This window comes from Plectropomus leopardus, chromosome 19, assembly GCF_026936395.1.
Source record: "Plectropomus leopardus strain MGB_pleo_1.0 chromosome 19, ASM2693639v1, whole genome shotgun sequence".
NCBI classification, from domain to species: domain Eukaryota; kingdom Metazoa; phylum Chordata; class Actinopteri; order Perciformes; family Serranidae; genus Plectropomus; species Plectropomus leopardus.
Window position 1 is genome coordinate 25,031,865 of NC_142194.1, and position 18,245 is coordinate 25,050,109.

At 40.2% G+C, this 18,245-nt stretch overlaps 2 protein-coding genes across 2 annotated transcripts; one reads left to right on the plus strand and one right to left on the minus strand.

The window, feature by feature from the left end:
* Positions 1–531: 531 nt before the first annotated feature.
* Positions 532–10,077, plus strand: trim65 (tripartite motif containing 65). The gene is made up of 8 exons (XM_042507917.2): positions 532–622; positions 1,356–1,807; positions 1,956–2,051; positions 2,727–2,957; positions 4,416–4,584; positions 4,688–4,777; positions 4,983–5,200; positions 6,908–10,077. The coding sequence occupies exons 2-8, from the start codon at positions 1,358–1,360 to the stop codon at positions 7,214–7,216; spliced, it is 1,563 nt and encodes a 520-aa protein (XP_042363851.2). The 5' UTR covers positions 532–622; positions 1,356–1,357; the 3' UTR covers positions 7,217–10,077.
* On the minus strand, positions 10,017–17,403 carry wbp2 (WW domain binding protein 2). Its single transcript, XM_042508606.2, has 8 exons — positions 17,161–17,403; positions 14,653–14,761; positions 14,312–14,447; positions 13,178–13,270; positions 12,921–13,067; positions 12,693–12,815; positions 11,488–11,564; positions 10,017–11,372 (listed from the first exon to the last, which is right to left on the minus strand). Exons 1-8 carry the CDS (start codon positions 17,217–17,219, stop codon positions 11,325–11,327), a joined length of 792 nt encoding a protein of 263 aa, XP_042364540.1. The 5' UTR covers positions 17,220–17,403; the 3' UTR covers positions 10,017–11,324.
* Positions 17,404–18,245: the final 842 nt, after the last annotated feature.

Here is an 18,245-nt window from a genome sequence, read left to right on the forward strand (position 1 = left end):
CAACAAAGTACTTTATTAACTTATGGTATGATATCATCTGATGTAAAGAATCAGTTATTAAATCATTGAACGGTTATTATATGACACATGAAACATAAACTATCGCGGTATGTAACGTGAATGCTATTTCTTGTTTGCTTTTTATTTTTTCGAATTTTGCTTTTTTGTCAATGTATATTTATGTATTTCTGTAAATTAACTTGTGTACAAATTCGAAAGTAGAAAAAACGTTTAACTTTTTTTTATCCTGTAGTAATGAGTAAATGTAGTCTACTGGCAGACAAAAACGGTAACGCATAGAATATGTTTTCTTTCATTTAACACACACCTATCGCGTTTGAAATATAACGTTATACTCTTTGATTTGTGAGTTATTATTAGATATTGTTAAACCAAATTTCATGCATTGTAATATTAAATTGCAGCAAATGAATAACGGAAAACAGTGAATATCATTGTTACAAATAAAATACTCCAGTTGGTTTATATGTGGCTTTTGTTTTGTGCTTTTTTTTTCCCCCGGCAGCACGTGAAGGCGTCAATTTTACGTCTGACGTCATCAGGGAAGCTTCATCAGACGATATTCACACAGATGCAGTAAACGAATGTATCTGCTGGAGTGGTAAGGATAAATATTTTGACGATTTGTATTGTTCACAGTGTTGCGTGTATAAATGTTAGCTATTTTACAGTCAAACCGTCAACCGGGTTTAATATTTTGACCATTATTTGTCCCAGAGAATCCTAAATAACGTGACTTGATGTCAGGCTAACATTAGCTAAGGTTAGCTTCTCCTTCCACTTGGCTAAGTTAATGTGTGGTTATCATTTGAGCTCAGCCGTGTATTGCTGTTAGACAGCGGCTTTGCTGTTGCACAGTCTGATAACCGGCAATAACAAAAAATGGGAGAATAAATAAGTCTTTTTTTCTGCCCTCTTGAGCTATGTTTATATGAAGGGCTTACAATATGATATTAAAGGAACAGTTTAGAATTTTTGGGGTTATTTATCCATAGACAGTATGTTAGCAGCAGTAGAAGTCAGTCAGCACGCCGCCAGTTTGGAGAAATAGGCTGGAGTTTGACATGGGAGCTAAGAAATTTACAGCTGTGGACTCCTCAGCAACAATTTTTTTTAAAGTCCCACCATAAAATACACATATATATACACTATATATATATCCAACCCCACTGAAAAATTGCTATTACTATTCCTTGTAACCTCATAATTACAACAGACAGGTCACGGTGTTAAACTATATTAGTGTCACAGTGTGTTACAGATATGACACATTAATATGTTGTTCTATCACATCATAACTATTCTCTCTCTTTTCTTTTTTTTTCCCCCCACAGAGATGTCTTCTCTTCCTTCAGAGATGGAGTCTCAAAATCCAAACCTGACCTGCGCCATATGCCTGGAGCGTTTCCGGGTCCCCGTAACCATCCCCTGCGGTCACACCTTCTGTCAAATATGCATCACCACTCACTGGGACACCAAGAGCAAGTCTGACATCGGACCTCAGTGCCCATTCTGCAACCAGGAGTTTGACACCAGGCCCCTTCTCAGGCGTAATGTGTCTTTGTCGGTCTTGACTGAGGCTGCAAACAACATCGGCCCCTCCTGCAGAGAGGCAATCATGAGGGGAAGCGACGGGGCAAGAGCCATGCTGCTGTGTGACCGCCATAAAAAGCCTCTGGTTTACTACTGCAGGCAGGACAAAATGTCCGTGTGCTGCGAGTGTGGCATTTCTGAATGTGCAAACCACGAAAAGGTTATGTTGGAGGCAGAAAGGGAAAGTCAAGAGGTACAGTAACAGTGTCATTACAGTTGCTTCCATGGTTTTGAAGCATAGATTGCCATTCCAGTTATAACACTGTCCACTGTATTCCAGCATGACTATGGAAAATGCATCATTTGTGTCTCTATTTGAAGTGTTGTTTTTTTTTTTACAGCTGCTACTGGGAAGGAAGAGCAAGGAGGTGGGGAAACTCACTGAAGAGACGCAGAAAAGTATAAATGAATTGGCTGAGAATATCAATCAAGCTAAGGTAATAATTAAGAATTTCCCTTTTTTAAAGAAGGAGAGATGTGTCACTATGCTTCAAACAAGTGCTATTTATCAGTCTAGATAAAAAAAGAAAATAGGTCCAAAATAAAGCTGCTCACAACAAGATCTGTGGATTATCTTGAGTCGATGGGTCATGATTTCTGGAAAGAGACGTTGCTGTTGAGTTTTTCAGATTAATTTTTTGTCACTTTGAGCACCACAAGCTGAGTGCCCTCTACTTTTATTATATTGGATAGCAGTCAGACATCTCTACAGTCGATATCTCCATCACTCTGCAACTCACACCAAAACAATGCAGACTGATAAATAGCACTACAGGTAAAAGAAAAAACATATATTTTTAATTTTGAGGTGAACTGTCCCTTTAAGACTGTGTTTTTCAGTATTATTTCTCGTTGACTAACCACACTGGCACAGCTCACCACTTCTTGCAGCTGTCTCATAGTTAGGGCCAAATTTTTATCTGAAACCAGGCAATCATTATGCTTCCTACATATCCTCAGAGACTTGTAAATGAAATAAGAAATTTTCAGGTCTTAACTGACGAAGCTGCAGTTGAAGCTTGCTGTTACTGTAGCAGAATTACAAAGGCAAAGAACAAAGACAGAAAACCATTAACCATGTGTTCCCAAATTCTACATTTTCCATTCAACAGGTGACTCTTCAGCAGACTTCCAGCTGGGTAAGCGCCAAGTTCTCCACGCTGATCAGAATACTGGCTGAGAAGCAGCAGGCTACAGAGCACTTTATCGAGGCGCAGAAAGAAACTGCCATCTCCGAGGCGGAGGCACGGGTAGCCGAACTCCAGGAGCGCTCCCAGATACTCCAAGAGAGCCAGGGACAGATCGCAGCTGTACATAACCTCCCTGATACAGAGCTCATCAAGGTTTGTACCCCTGCATTTACACTGTCGTTTATTTGACTCAAAGAGTAAGTTTGGTATTTTTCAACCTGGCCCTGATTTTTCCATGTTTTTGTTTGTAAGTGACTATGCAAACAGCAATTTTTGAAATTGGTCCAACATTGAGAAACGAGATGCAATGTAACAATTAGGGGCACGCTCGCATCGTCACTTCACATCCACTTTTTGCAAGTGTTTGTTTTTGCCACTGACAGGCTCAAATCATTACTCTAAGTGTCTTACAACATTATGGTAAGGGCCCCTACAGAGAAAGACCCTTTTTAAAAACGTAATTTTTTTTTTCAGTGTATATAATTATAAACAGTAACATTCAAACTCATATCTCTCCCTCCCCAGACCCCCAAAAAGTACATAAATAAGGGAACAAATAAATAACTAAATAAATAGGTAAAATAATAATAGTAATAAGAAATTAAAAGAATGAGATTATAAATATAATAATGCTGACAACAACGATAACAGTTGAAATATGAAAAATATATATATCGAGAAAGTAAAAGTAAATAATACACTATAATTGTTATCACAATTTGAACCACAAAATAATATACCTAGTATAAAATTGTACTGCATGTACATATACAAACATGCATACATGTGTAAAAAACAAAATATATAGGTATGTATTTTAAATGTTTCTTGCCAAAGGACTGCAGTTGAAAATGAGCCAGCTGGCTAACCACTGGCACATTTTCACAAATGGTGATTAATGTGTTTTGTCCATATAAATAAATGAAATGGAAAAATAGGCAGCTGAAGCATATACATGTATAAAAATGTACATATCCACACAAATTTAAATACAGAAAATAAGATGTGTAAATCTTCATTTAGCAAGTGAAAAACCATCTCCTCAACAATGTCACCTTTTAAGGCACTTATTCTGTTCAAAATAACCTGAGTTATCAACACATCACCTATTTTAGTCCAGATATCTAAAGTAGAAAGAGTAGTTAATTCAGAGGGAAGAGATTTGCGATAGTATTTATGAAAAAGATGAGAATGAGAATGAATTCTATGAAAGTGGACCATGTTTCTCTAAAGAGAAACCATCACCAAACCCACCAGACTCCATTTAAATAATCTGTCATTTTATCATTATACAATACACTTCAGTCAAAGTTGACAGAAACAATATACATACATTGAGGGTGCATATTCCCTGAGTGGTTAAATTGCACCCTGCTGCTGCCCTCTCGCTCAAAACTGGACATATTTCAAAACATGTTTTCCCTATTAGTCAGAAAAATGGGTTAAAGGTTTAAAATGGCCAAACATTCCTTTAAATGGAAAGAATGTAATGTGACTGTTGAACCCAGAAAGAAACACTCAGATTTCCCCCATTTACAAACACGAGAGAGGAAGAAAATCATCAAATGCCAAATCATCACGGTCGTCTTTTAAATTCATGTCTCCTAACAGGAATCAATGGTCATAGAAGTTCCACGTTTCAAAGATATTCCCACCGATGTTTCGTCAAACCTTCAAGATCGATTAAACAGCGTCACAGATGTCCTGTCCCGAGTCTCCAAGCTGGTGTGTGAGGACCTGGAGAAAGCTGTGAGCGCCGCTATGGGTCCAGACAAAGATGGTAACATAACCTAGAGAACGATATTCCCCTCTTTCAGTATTTCAGCTTGATTTGCCAACAGTTTATTTCCCAAATCTTTGTGCCGTGTTCTATCGGTCCCCAGGTTCTCCTCAGGATAAGAGGCCGGTCCTAGCTGTGGTTCCCAGCCCGGCTGCTCCGTGCCACCCTGGTGGGAAGGAGGGCCTCAGTGCTTGTAAGTCTATTCTAACATTTTAGACCGTTTTTGTCCCAAGTATTTACCTGATTAACTGCGTCTTTTGAATGTAATTAATTTGCAAAACAGCAGCAAGGGGTGCTTGGATGGCTTTAACTTATAGCAGTCAGAGATGAAGACAGCAAAGGTCACAAAGAACACTTTATTCCAGTGACCAATCTGATTTCTTTCCTCTTCATCGCAGACCGATGCTCTCTGACCTTCGACCCTCGCACGGCCAACGGGCACCTGTTTCTTTCCCAGGAGAACCGGAGGGCAGAGCACCTGACCTCCGGGCCACGCCTTGTCCCAGCCCACGAATTCCGCTTCGATCACACCTGGCAGGTGCTCTGCTTTCAAGGCTTCACACACGGACAGCACTACTGGGAGCTGGAGGTGTCCAAGCCTTGGGCATACCTCGGGGTAATGTACCACGCATGCTGTTCTTTCTGAGAGTCATTCATGAAAGTTCTGATATTCAGGAACATTTGAACAGGAATCATGATTTGATTCTTTTACACAGTATCTGGAAGGAACTGTGAACAGCTGTTACAAGAAAAATCATTTTACTTTGAGTTGGAGCCAAGAGATAGCTTTGATTTGACTGACAGATGGTCACTGAGAATGGAAACAGGCAAAGTCTGACAAACTTCAAAGATAAAAGAGTTTATAACTGAGGCAGTTAAACAGTGCAATAAAAAAGGATTTTGCAAGTAATCCTTGCCTGCCACAGACAAATCTTCCAAAAACAAATTTTACTTTCACAAAGCACCACAGTCATTTTGGATGACCTTGGCATAAGATTTTTTCATGAATAATTGGGCTGTATGGATGGCAATGTCAGTCTGTTGGTTCACCAAACTGAAGTATCTCAACAACCATAGGATGGATTTACATGAGATTTTGGTCCCCGGATGGCCTTGTTCAAACTGCCATCCTGAATGTGTTTACTGAGATTGATTTGAAAAACTCTGGAAAAGAAAAAAGAAAAAATTGCAAAAGAAAAAATTCCAAAGTGTCTTTTGCGTCACTTGCAATGCGACACAGCGATGATGTCAAATCCCAAGTAATGGAGGTACCGAGCATAATGGATACAGGGTTTCCCACACATTCATTTATTTGTGGCAGTCTGCCACAATTAACAACATCTGCCACCATTGGGGTGCCGGGTAGCTCAGTTGCAAGAGTGCATACCCCATACTCAGAGTCTGTGTGTCCTCATTACAGCGGTCCCAGGTTCAAGTCCGACTGGTGGCCCTTTGCTGCATGTCATCCCCACATTCATCCTTATGTCCTGTCATCTCTTAAGCTGTCCTATCAAATGAAGTCCAGAAAAGCCAAAAAATACCTTTTAAAAAAACAATCATCTGCAGCCACTATCTATTTTTGGAGCTGGACTGTTTATTAAGAGCGCTTTTGACATATATACTGTATGGTTATTGATCGCACCACTCTTGGAGCGCAGAGTGTACTCTGGACTCAGATGGAGCAGCAGATTTTTAGATGATTGAAAGTGAAACATAACCATTCAGTCTGCTGAGTCTAAAAGTTTGCATTTACTTGCAGCAGGTGCTCCTGTCATTTATCAGTCTGATCAGCTCTGAAGGGATTAACAGGTTAATTATCCACCCCCTGAGTCACAAAATGCTGCTGAGGACAAAAAGAACTCATGGAGAGCTCTGCCTGCACTGCATTCATGGACCCACAAAAACCTCCAGATTTAGAAAGGGGACACAGAATGATACAAAAGGAGACATGCATTTAAAAGACAAAAAAAAGGCAGTCGTTCATCCCTTGCTGCCATCAGCTACTGCCACACATGTGGGGAGCACTGGGATACCAGCCTCTTATCGCCGCATCAGACAAAGTCAGCGGGCGTTCTGTTTACATCTTTGCAACAGTAACCCATGCCGATGAGTTGGTGATGTCTGGACATAAATCCAATCTGATGACTTGCAAATAATAGTCCACACAGTCTCTGTCAAAGAGAAACAAATCTGATTTGCCTGCAGTCTAAACAGATGTAGCATGTCCTCTGCTGCCAGCAGTTTGAGGACTTTGATCTGTCAGTGTTTACAGTCAGAGTCTGCATCAGAGCTCACCTGCATCCTCTCCCTCGCCTCTTATCAGGTAACCTACGAGACCATCCCGAGGAAGGAGAAGGGCAAGAGGTGCATGGTGGGTATGAACGAACTGTCCTGGAGCCTGCAGCTGGACGAGCATCAGCTCAGCGCCTGGCACAACGGCCGGCGGGAGACCCTGGCCGGCCACTCCCAGCACAGCCGCATCGGCATGCTGCTGGACTACGAGGCGGGGACGCTCACCTACTACGGAGACGGGCAGACCAGGCTCCACGCCTTCCACTGTGCCTTCAGCCAGGAGCTGTTCCCCGCCTGCTGGATAGGAGAGGGGGTCAGCATCACCCTCTGCTCCACGTGAGCACAAAGACACGTGAAGACGAAGAAGAAGCACTATCAAACATAGGCACTAGCTGACTCAACATAGAGGATCTCCCTTAAACATTTTAGTGGTTTTTTAAATCTTTTTTTTTTCTTTACAATGACTGCCTTCCTACATTGTTTGAAGCAGATGAACTGACTGTGACGAGCCTTCCCCCCAACACTGTCCCCCCTGGCTTTGGCTTATTCACATTAATACCACATGACAATAACAGCTAAGGAAATGGTCACAAACTGTGGTCCTGAAGGCCGTTCGGGTTCTGTTTTGAGGACAGCACTATGAAATTACCCTCAGTTTAGATCAATGTCTGCTTTCAAGTCGACATGACAAATCTCTTCCAACGCTATGTCCAATCGTTGTACTTTCACTACACCTTGTTATACGACAAGGCAATACGCATTTATTTTAGGTGGCTGGGCTCACAGGTAAGTACGGGAAAAAAAAATCCACATTCATGCTGAGGTCAGGCTGCTGTATGCCGAGTGATTAGTTAGAAACCAGAGAGTATCTGAGGAGCTAATAAGTACAGTAGTATCCATTGTGTTGCTATACGAGTGCTGGATTACAACTAAACAGACTACTCCTGCATAATTTCCCTTAACCCTAAGTCTTAAAGTAAGTGCCGTTTGGCTGGTCTTAAAAATACCTTAAAAGGATGTCAGTCTGCACTGCCAGTTTGTGTTGCACATATGTCCAATTTTTACTGTCCCTGACCTTTTTCTGCTTTGAAGAAGTAGTTCATCATTTTTGGCTCATTTGCTTATTTGCTGAGAGTTAGATGAGAAGATCAATACCACTTTGTAGAGTAACTTATGCTTCAGCTAAACTGCTCAGATATAACAAAATCTGAATCCCAGCCTCTTTAAAGCTCATTAATTCTAACGCTAGGATGTTTTTCCAATGGCAACCAGCGGAGAAAACAGGAAGTAGAAGAAATAATCTAGCACATAACTTTTCATGAAACTAAACCTGTTGTTTTTGCACTTTGGTTTCCCCATGAATTGAAAAAAAATAGATGTTTTGGTTAAGTCAGTGCATTTTAAAGGTGCTGATTGGTGACCTTTGTTGCCATTGGCTACCAGTTTTCATTCCTAGCTAATCATCTGGCAGCTGTACGTTAAGCGTACAAACAAGGAGTTGTTTCAACCCTTAAACTCTGCAAAAAAAGCGAGTAAGTGTTTAGGAAAGACAAAGGGACATTTTTTATAATGCGGACAAGCCATTTGTCGAGGAACTGCTGAACATAATCTATATGAACAGATATCTGCATTCATATGCAGACTCTGTAGGCAACTACAGGACACGATTTTGGTATTGGAAGCTCTCTGGTTTCCATTTGTAGTCCATTTGTTGGCCAGGCAGTATTGACTTTCGAGTGGGAGTTGAACAATTTGCGCTGAGAGGCAGAAATACAATCTCTGAACGTATTAGCTATGTTTGATGACAACTTAGCTTTGTATTACTTTTTTAAAAGTATTTATCTGCATTTATAGGCAGGTATCTGTTTACAGGGATTAGCCGGGTTGACTGGCACGCGGAGAAGGAAGTCTTGATAGGGATGGCCTCTTACTACACCAGATCGCCTGTAGTATCGGCCGCCCTCGGGGGGCTTATCGTCATCAGGCTGTTAGATGATAGGTTCCAAAATTTACTAAAACCCAACTTTACATATCACCTGAGCTGCTTGAAGATCTGGCAGTTCTCCTGGTAATACTTAGTTTTTGAAAACTTTAAAAAGTACTTCACCTGCAAAATCAATGTGTATCAATTACTCACTGTTACTTTGAATTTGTGGTGAACGATCCAAAAACATAAAAATTTTCATGATTTGAAGTCAACAACAGCAAAAATATATCAAAACATCTGTTTACAAACCTGCATTTTTGCTAAAAGCTTACCCTTTAAAACACTTGTACTTACGAGTAGCACACTATGAGCATGTTCAGTTTGCCTTTTTTGGATTCTTCGTTTACCAATGAGGCATGCAAGGAACAAATTTTCCTCACCAATTGTAAATTATTATACAAATGGTGATTTTGTGAGTGAAGTATTCCTTAAAGTTCAAGTATAGGCCTCGAGAAAAAAAGCCAAAATTTATGCTCATGCACGCATTAACTTTTTTTTTTTTTTTTAATCACTAACTTTGTGTCTTGGTGGGATTAAATCCACAGAAGGATGTGAGCCAGTTCATGATGTGGTGCGTACAGCACAATAAGCCACTGCAGGGTTTACTAGTATAATTCATTTGATGAGCCCCTGTTACATAATAAGCAATGTAGGTGAAACCTGATCATTGTGGGCTGTACATTACTACTGACAACACAGAACTGAAAATGGATTTTTATCATTTTGGGATCTTTGAATGCACAAATGCCTGTTCAGTCTTAAACCTGTGATGCTGACAGTGTTGTGATGGGATCTGTTGTACTGTACAAATGTTTATAATGGGCTTTTAGCCTTTAAAAACAAAAAAAATCATGAGCACTTAAGAACGCGTAGCTGTGACCTTTGGAATGTTGAGGTATTTCCGGACATCATGCGTCAATTTTTGGGGGAAACTGCTGTGGATTTGCACAAGTTGTCCGGACGTGCAGAGGACGACCACTGACTCTGAGAAGGGAAAAGCACATTTCCAGACTGTTTTAGCCCCGACGACATTAAACACGACCCCTCCTGCTGACTCTGGAAACGTGTTCATGTTAAATATGCTAATGCACTATGCCGTGTACAAATTCCCATCAGTGTGTGACATGTAGAAATAAACACAAAAACAGCTCCGTTTCACACCAATCGAGATCCATTTAATAAAATCCAATCCAATGCATACATGCATCAATTGAGATCATGCTTTGTTTTCTGACTTGAGCCATTTTACATGAATTATTCAATAAATTAGTTTGAAATACATACAGAGAGCTTTATTACTGTCATTATTATTATTATACACACAGCCATGACAGAGCAAACAGGAGCCCGATGCATAGCATTCTGAAAGTGCAAAGAATCAGCCACGGATGTGCCACAGATACAGTATATAGATAAGTGACTACAGAGGAAGGAAGAGTCGAGGCTCAGATACTGAGGTGCTCAGATCAGATTTTGAAGACTGACCTCAAACTAGAGAGTTAAGATCACAACCACAGAAAGTAGAAACAGTGAGAAAATCCTTGTTAGTTTCTGTTTAAAATGTACATCAAGGATGAGAGGTGAAGCGGGCTGGCGGTGACCATTTCTCGAATGTTCAGAGGCATGACAAAACAGGAAGTGACATCACTGGCTCTGCTCTTTGCACATTATGAAGATAATCCCTCCTGGCAGTGCGTCCCCTCCGGGCCGCGGTCGCCCTCGCGCGCCGCTCTAATCCAGGATCAGGGATTGGCTGCGGGGGGCTCTACGCCGCTCTAATCTTTGTGGTCCTCTCATTCGCTGAAACAAGCAGACCCACACGCTGCAATCCTCTTTTACAAAAGCTAGTGTTTTTTTTTTTTTACCTCTAGGTTAGTGTTCTTGAGAAAATATCTCACTTTGAAAAGTCTACATATTAAAAGCCTGTACACACAAATCATAGAAAAATAAAATACTGCATTCAGCTCGCCTCTGGATAGAATAGCAAATAATTACTGTCAGATTCAGCCGGGTTTAATAGACAGTCATAGAAAATTAGAATTGAGTCACAACATCGCTGAATCTAAACTTTAGGGTGGCGGTATGATTTTTGGGACACTTGCAAGGCAAAGAATGCTAAAATAGCTAGTCAGGTTACAAAGTTTTAGTACACTGAAAAAAACAATCCTTGCAACTTTTGCCTCAACAATCTCTCAAAGATTGCTACGGATACCTCTATCTCCCATCAAGTAAAGGTGCTTCTGAAGCCGGTTACATATATGAATCATTAATGGGAATGTTGAAGGTATATGCTGAGGTGGGAAAGCGAGGGAATGAGAAAAAAGGGAATGACGTTAAAAAGGAAAACTTTGTCCTTCCTGATGTTCCCGTGTTAATGGAATGAGAAGCGAGGTGATCCAGGAGGGTCACAGGTGGAGGAGGAGGAGGAGGAGGAGAGGGAGGAGGTTGGGATCAAGCAGGTCTACTGGTTCTTCTTGTCTTCTGGAGGGGAGTAGGGTGGAGGCTTGTCCTGTGGACAGAGGACAGTTTGAGACAACATCCAGTCTAAGAGGCTTTGTTTAACACAGCATGTCAAAGTGGTAGATAACATGAGGCTTACGGCAGAGTGACGGAGGGCAGCTTACCTGCGGCAGGTACACATGTGTCGGAGGCAGCGTGGCACAGCTGGCGCTCGCTGCTGCCTCGGCTGCTTTTGCCTCCGCTGGGAACGAGACGCAGAGATCAGGGGAGGGGGAAATTAATTAAACATGGTCTTACGATTAATCCCCAAGACAAATGAGGTGACTGAAGCTAATCAAAGCCTGAGCTACGACGGGTGGTGCGACGTGGTGGCAGAGAGGAAATGTAGGCAAAATTAAGGGGGCATTATTTTGCGGCTTGAGGTATTAAAGCTGAAACAATGTGATGTGTAGGAATTTTCTTCTACAATTCTTTAAATACGGAAAAATCCGAACTGTTTCTGGAAATACGTCAGAGTAAATGTCTTTGCTCAGCTGAACTTTTATTTTTATTTCACTTTTAGTTTCAAAATTCAAGTTTTATGCTCAATTCATGCTAACACATATCAATTAGGGTCAATTAGGGTCAAATTTTGCAAAATAAAATAACATCATCAAACTTATGTTCATGTAAGATGTAAGATGATGTATAGTCTCATGTCTATCTTTATATTGCCCAGCCCTAATTATTGCCACTGCCACTGTTCTTTTCAGTTGTGACGTGATGTTAATTCACTGGTGATTTATTGGTCTGTTGTCTCTGATTTTGTATCTGTGTTTTGTGTTTTATCTTACCCTCCTAATCTTAAAATCGGCATACTTTATGCCATTTTCTTCTCCATGCCTTCATGTATCTTTTTTATCTCTAGGAGGAGTACTTTGAGCTGCATTCCATGATCGAAAGGTACTATATAAATGTATTATTATTATTATTATTATTGTCAGAAAAATATCACAGTGCTCTGCTGTATCAATATTCCCCCCACCTCTTGAGTTTCCCATTGTTTTTTTGACAAGTGCATAAAGCAAATCTACCAGCCACTTTTACTAATATTCGGCTGGTGGATGGTGCTAGTTTTGTACCCTGTTTGCAGCCCGAAACGTGGTTTGATCATATCATCATGATAGGACATCACTGAGAAGGTAAAACCACAACACTTATAACAGCTAACGGCAATACAAAACATTTAACAAAATTAGAAGAGAGGCTCCCTAAAGCAACTCAGAGCCATCACTAATATTTTCAGTTTTATTTATTATTGATCAGTGCATTAAGACCCGGAGTGAAGTGGAGCGAACGCCACCTCGTGAGGAATCGGTCTGAGACGCACCTGCTGCTGAGGAGGGGAGGTCTGGGTCATGTGGGGGCTGTTGGCCTAGAGGAGCAGAATAAGGAGGCGGAGGTATGTAGGCGGCAGAGGCATCAAACGCTGGAGGGTTGGGGTAGAAGCCACCTGCACAGCAGAAGACACAACATTCAACACTTTCACAAGACTTACAGGAAACTGGTATTGCAAAATCAAAGCAACGATAACACAGAATATTATTTTAGCCCGCACCAGGTGGAGGAGGGTTGGTGTAGGAGTAGCCGGGTGGAGGTCCAGCAGGGTACATCCCGTTAGCAGGGGGAGGAGGGTAAGCGTAAGCACCGTTGGCCATGTAGGGGCATCCGCCAAAGCCAGAGGTCACAGGCTGACCTCTTGATGCTGCGAAAAACAAAGCAGGAGAGCATGAAAGATAAAGAAATATGGATGACAATCTGCCAATACATCTGTAAAAATGTTATGCTACTGTTAGTGCTGCTTTGTTAGCGTACCCTGAGCTGCCACCTGCAGCATGTACTGGCCAAACTCGATAGCTCCTCCAGCTGCAAAGACGAGCTTGAACGTAGCACTGCCCTCCCAGCCGCCTGGAGGAGAGAACACCATGTAGTTAGTAGTGTGTGCTCAACAAATTAAACCTTCGCCAATAGGTCTGATTTCTTTTAAAACATAGGGAGATGGCAATAAGTACCTTAACAGGACATAGCCCCAAAATGAGGGAAATATCAGTAAAAAAGTTATGAGAAAATAAAAAAATAACAAATAAATAAAAAAAACAGCATAAAAAAATAGTTTTAAAAAAATGACAAAACAAAAAAACAAAGCAGGAAAATGACCTAAAACAGTGCAGAGGATCCCAAAAAATGTATGTATTTATTTTATTTTATTTTATTTTATTTTTTTCTGTAACATAATTTCAAGTATAAAATTATTATAATCATAAATATAGTTTTCTGGACATTTTCTCCTATTTTTTTTTAATCATTATCTAATAATCCTCCCCTCTTTTTAAAAACTTTTTTAAGGTCTTGTCACCTTTAACTAGTTTCTTGGGACATTTTTTGCCAAGTTGGCCACTGCCTTTTTTTCCACATTTTTGAAAAACTTAAAATAAAATTTGCCATGTTTCAATGGGTTAAATAGCTTGTGAAAGGTGTCTGAACGCAGCACAAGAAAACTAATGTCCATCCAGGTTTCAAAGGGTTAACAAGCACAAACTGTATAATCATGTGCAAGTATAACCTGATTGACACACCTTGGCTGCGTTCAGCCCCGAAAAAATGCTGCAAAAGAAATGTTTAAAAGTAAACAGTGGTGCAATGAACAACCTGACACGCACGGCCTTTTAATGTGTCTGGGTTTAATTCATTTCGGTTCAAAGTTGAAGGTTGAAAACGTATGTTTACAATACCAAAGTGTGAGATGTAAACAAAACATCTTAGTACAATAAGTAAAGATCTACTCGACATTCATTTATGCATCCCTCCCGTCTGATTGGGTAACCCGTTTGACACGCCCATCAAACCGTTTCAAAGAAACATGTCATTCATTTCGGATACTGTAGCAAACAGTGCAAAAGGCATTTAGACTGAGTGTGCACCTGCACACACACGCACACATATACTAACCTCCAGGCTCTGCGTTGACAGTACCCTTGATATAATTGGCTCCCAGTACAGGTTGTTTGATCTCACAGCCCTTTAATAGATAGAAGGGCATCATGAAGGACTGCAGTGCATCGCGACCTTTGGCCAGAAAGATCACCTGAGAGAAAATAACCACAAATAACATCATGTAATCACTCACATCAACTCAAAAAGAAATCTTGATTTTTCCCTGCTACCTTATAAAACATATGAGATTTTAACCTATATCTGCTTATTAGTGGAATCTGCATGCTGTTGTACACTTACGTCATCGTGAGGCTGTGGCTAATTAACAAATAAGACATCTGAGTCATGTGTCTCACCCTGTATGGAGTTAGGTAGATGCTGCCTTTCTTGCTCTTTCTGAAGGCTTCGGGCAGACTGTCTGCGTCACAGAAAACCAGCTCCACGTTATCGTAGTTCATCAACACACTGGTGACAGAAATAGACACAAAGGGAGAGGCAAATATTAACATCATAAAGAAACAAATTCAGCCAAATTCTCTGAGCTCCAGCTCATCTTTTGACTGTCACAGAGGGGAAAACTGTGCTGTGGTCTGAAGAGTCCACATTTCAAACTGTTTTTGGAAATCACATGGGTTGTGTCCTCTGGGCTAAAGAGGACCATCCAGATTGTTACCAGTGCAAAGTTCAAAAGCCAGCATCTGCATGAATGAACATTGAGCACAGGCAGCATGAATGCTGAAAGGTACTTACTTACAGGTTTTGGAGCAACATATGCTATCATTCAAATGTCTTTTTTAAGAGACATTCCTGCTTATTCCAGCAAGAAAATGAGCCACATTCTGCACATGTTTTGACAGCATGGCTTCATAGTCAAAGAGTAAAGGCACTAAACTCCTGTCTCCTACTGAAAATGCGTGGTCCATTATGACAAACAACAACACAGAACCTGGACTGTTGGGCAATTGAAGTTGTTTTTGAGGCAAGAATGGGAAAATATCCCTTTCAAAACTTCAACAAATATTGCCCTTAGTTCCCAAACACTGAGTGTTGTTAAAAAAAAGTGACGTATCACAGTGGTAGACATGCCCCTGTTGCTACTTTTATGGAATGTGTGGGAAACACTGAATTCAGAATGAGCATATATTTACAAAAAACGAAGTTTTTCAATTTGAACAAATATCTCATGTTTGAACTGTATTAAATGTAGGTCAAAAGGGATTTGCAAATCATAGCATTCTATTTTTATTTACTCAGCATTAGGGGTCGAAAGATTATTGGCCTGGCCGATTATTGGGGTTGACATTTGGCATTTTGTCAATAATCTGTGTCTGTGTTTTACTCTGATCGCTGATAAAAATGTATTAATTAAAAAGTGCAAAGAAAGTGCAAGCATGGGGAGAGCTTTTTCTTTATAAAACCTCAGGGAGCTATTTTTATTTGTTCAATTTTCAATTTAAATTCTCACGACTTAATAAAAGAAGTTGCTGGGAACTTAGGGTATATGATGTTGAAAATCTCAGTTTTGATTTAACATTTGCTGATGGCATTTTAACAAAGTTTTCTGTTGGAGTTTGTTATATTCCAAATCCTAAATACAGACAGAAAGATTTTCAATTTTATTATAAATGCATATTGGTTCCAAATATCGGGTATCGGTCTTATTCGTTTTTTAGGTCCAATGCTGATTATTTGTAATTAATATCGGTCAACCCCTAGTTTATGAGTTGGAACATTAAAGATCTTGTCTTTGAATTGTATTCAATTAAACGTAGGTTAAAAACAGGATTTACAAATAACTGCATTCTGTTTTCATTTACTCAGCATCCCAACTTTTGTGGAATTGGGGTTGTACATCATATTTTCATTATACAGAAAAAACATTATTTATTTGGGTCTTGGTGGATTGTCATGACTCACACTCCAACAACAGCTTAAAAATGAGATCACCAGGTTATTGTGCAACTGTCCAGTTACTAAACATGGCCCATCAGTTGCTTGCAGTAAACAGTACTGTAGTAAAAGGATTGGACTTACATGCCATCAAGTGACAGGGCTTACTACTGGTTCTGGGTTAGCTGTAATGGGTTTATCACTGAGCTCCAGTATGTTCTAGAAGACTATGTCATTGAGTGTATTTCATGTAAAATGTGCTGACTTGATCTGTATGTGACAAAAAACCGTTTGATAGCAGAGCAGGCCTTAAGGCAGACGGTGGAGACAGTAAGCAATGCAGCAGCACAGCACAGTCATAAATGCTACGTTACAGTTAGCATAGTCGTCAACACACAACGTTTAAAAAACATTTATGTAACCACACGTGAAGCCAGCTACGGTTGACTGCAGTGATGATATAACAGGTTGAAGGCCATGTTTGGGCTACGACTCTGAGACCCGGTTCCGTTAAGATGCAACGCGAATATTCCATTAACAAACATGGCGTTATATAACAATTAATGCAGCTTATTTGCCAACTAGCTTTTACGCGTACATTTGGTGTCGTTTTGCACTGATTACGAGACTATCTTCAATTCGGCTTATGTGTGATAAACCATATGGGACTCTGTTCAAATAAAATGACAAGTAGAATGACTGCTTCACGGTGCTCGCTACCGCTAACACAATCTATTTGTTATGTGAAAAATAAGCTAACCGATGCTAAAAGTTATCACTTAGATGTAGTCAGACATATCGAATTTGCAAGTACTCCTGACATGTAAAGTACTTTCACCAATAAGCACAGACACATTTTAGTCTTTATTTTTAGTCTTTATTTATTAATTGACTTTGGTGTGACGTTCTCCCCGGAACTTGTCCCTCTAGTTAACGGTAACGGCTAGCTAGACCGTTGCACCTGCTCCCGTTACCTTTCACTGTTGTTGATGATGACTCCGCCGGACTCCGAGTGGTTCTGGTTCAGAGCCATGTCGACGGGCCTCCAGACTCCCCGACAGACGAAAAAAATTCAAGCTTGTCTTTCTCTATCAGAAAACGGATCTGCAGGCCGATCTGCAGTGTCAGTAGCCGTTCCCTTTGCGTTGATAACGGTTGTTGTGATAGTGCTGTTGCTGCTCGGTTTGGTGATGCACCTGCTCTTCCGCTATACATGTGACACGCCCACCGAGTGACGTCATGCAGCCAAACAAGAGATTACTGAATCAAAAATGCAGATTTTAGGATTTATTTTGTTGGAAAAGTACACATTGTGTGTATTTTAGAAATATTACATACGAACACAATTTTCCTCTGGAAAATTTGAGCTCACCTGGATATGACTGAATGGTTACAAAGGTGTTACCTAATTTAAGAGAAGGTTCTACAAGATTCTACATCGAATATACATTGTATTGTTGTGGATTTTTTTTAAACCTATATTCTTTTTTTACTTATATACTATAATATATAGATGTATGGATATTGATGGTAAACATTAACATTTTAAAGACAAATAAGTTCAACTTTTTTATTTCAACTTCTCTTTGTGTCATTTTTGGGCTTTGTTGTTTCTCTTTGTAGTGATTTAGTATTTTTTATGGTTGTTTTGCCCTGTTTTGTAGTACATTTCGGTCTCTTGGCTGTTCCGTTGCATGTCTCTTAGGACTTGTGTCTCTCTATGGTCATTTTGACTCTCTTCCTGGCAGGCACCTGTTGATATAAGCAAAGTGCTTTAATCCTGCAATCTACCTATTAACCAGCAGGAGGCGACACGTGGGTTTGCATAAAGCTTTTACATGTAATTAGAAAATGACCGTACCTCCCCACGGTTTTATAACCTCAGTAAACATTCACCTAATGATTTCATGCGTTTAATATATGGTTTTAAGCGTTTTACAGTACGACACAATGTTCATTTTGTAAATTATGACCTAATTTGGATTCAAATAAATAAATATAGCAGTGGTATGTTTGGGGGCGTGGCTAACGTCTGGTTGACAAGTCGCAATGACAGCTG

What these genes read in the sequence shown, in the direction of transcription:
- trim65 (XM_042507917.2), top strand. Translation starts at nt 1,358, where the DNA reads ATGTCTTCTCTTCCTTCAGAGATGGAGTCTCAAAATCCAAACCTGACC. An exon ending in AGAATATCAATCAAGCTAAG is followed by an intron (nt 2,052 to 2,726) that starts GTAATAATTAAG and finishes TCCATTCAACAG; the next exon opens with GTGACTCTTCAGCAGACTTC. An exon ending in TATGGGTCCAGACAAAGATG is followed by an intron (nt 4,585 to 4,687) that starts GTAACATAACCT and finishes ATCGGTCCCCAG; the next exon opens with GTTCTCCTCAGGATAAGAGG.
- wbp2 (XM_042508606.2), bottom strand. Translation starts at nt 17,219, where the DNA reads ATGGCTCTGAACCAGAACCACTCGGAGTCCGGCGGAGTCATCATCAAC. An exon ending in ATCATCAACAACAGTGAAAG is followed by an intron (nt 14,762 to 17,160) that starts GTAACGGGAGCA and finishes TTCTGTCACCAG; the next exon opens with TGTGTTGATGAACTACGATA. An exon ending in CACCAACCCTCCTCCACCTG is followed by an intron (nt 12,816 to 12,920) that starts GTGCGGGCTAAA and finishes TCTGCTGTGCAG; the next exon opens with GTGGCTTCTACCCCAACCCT.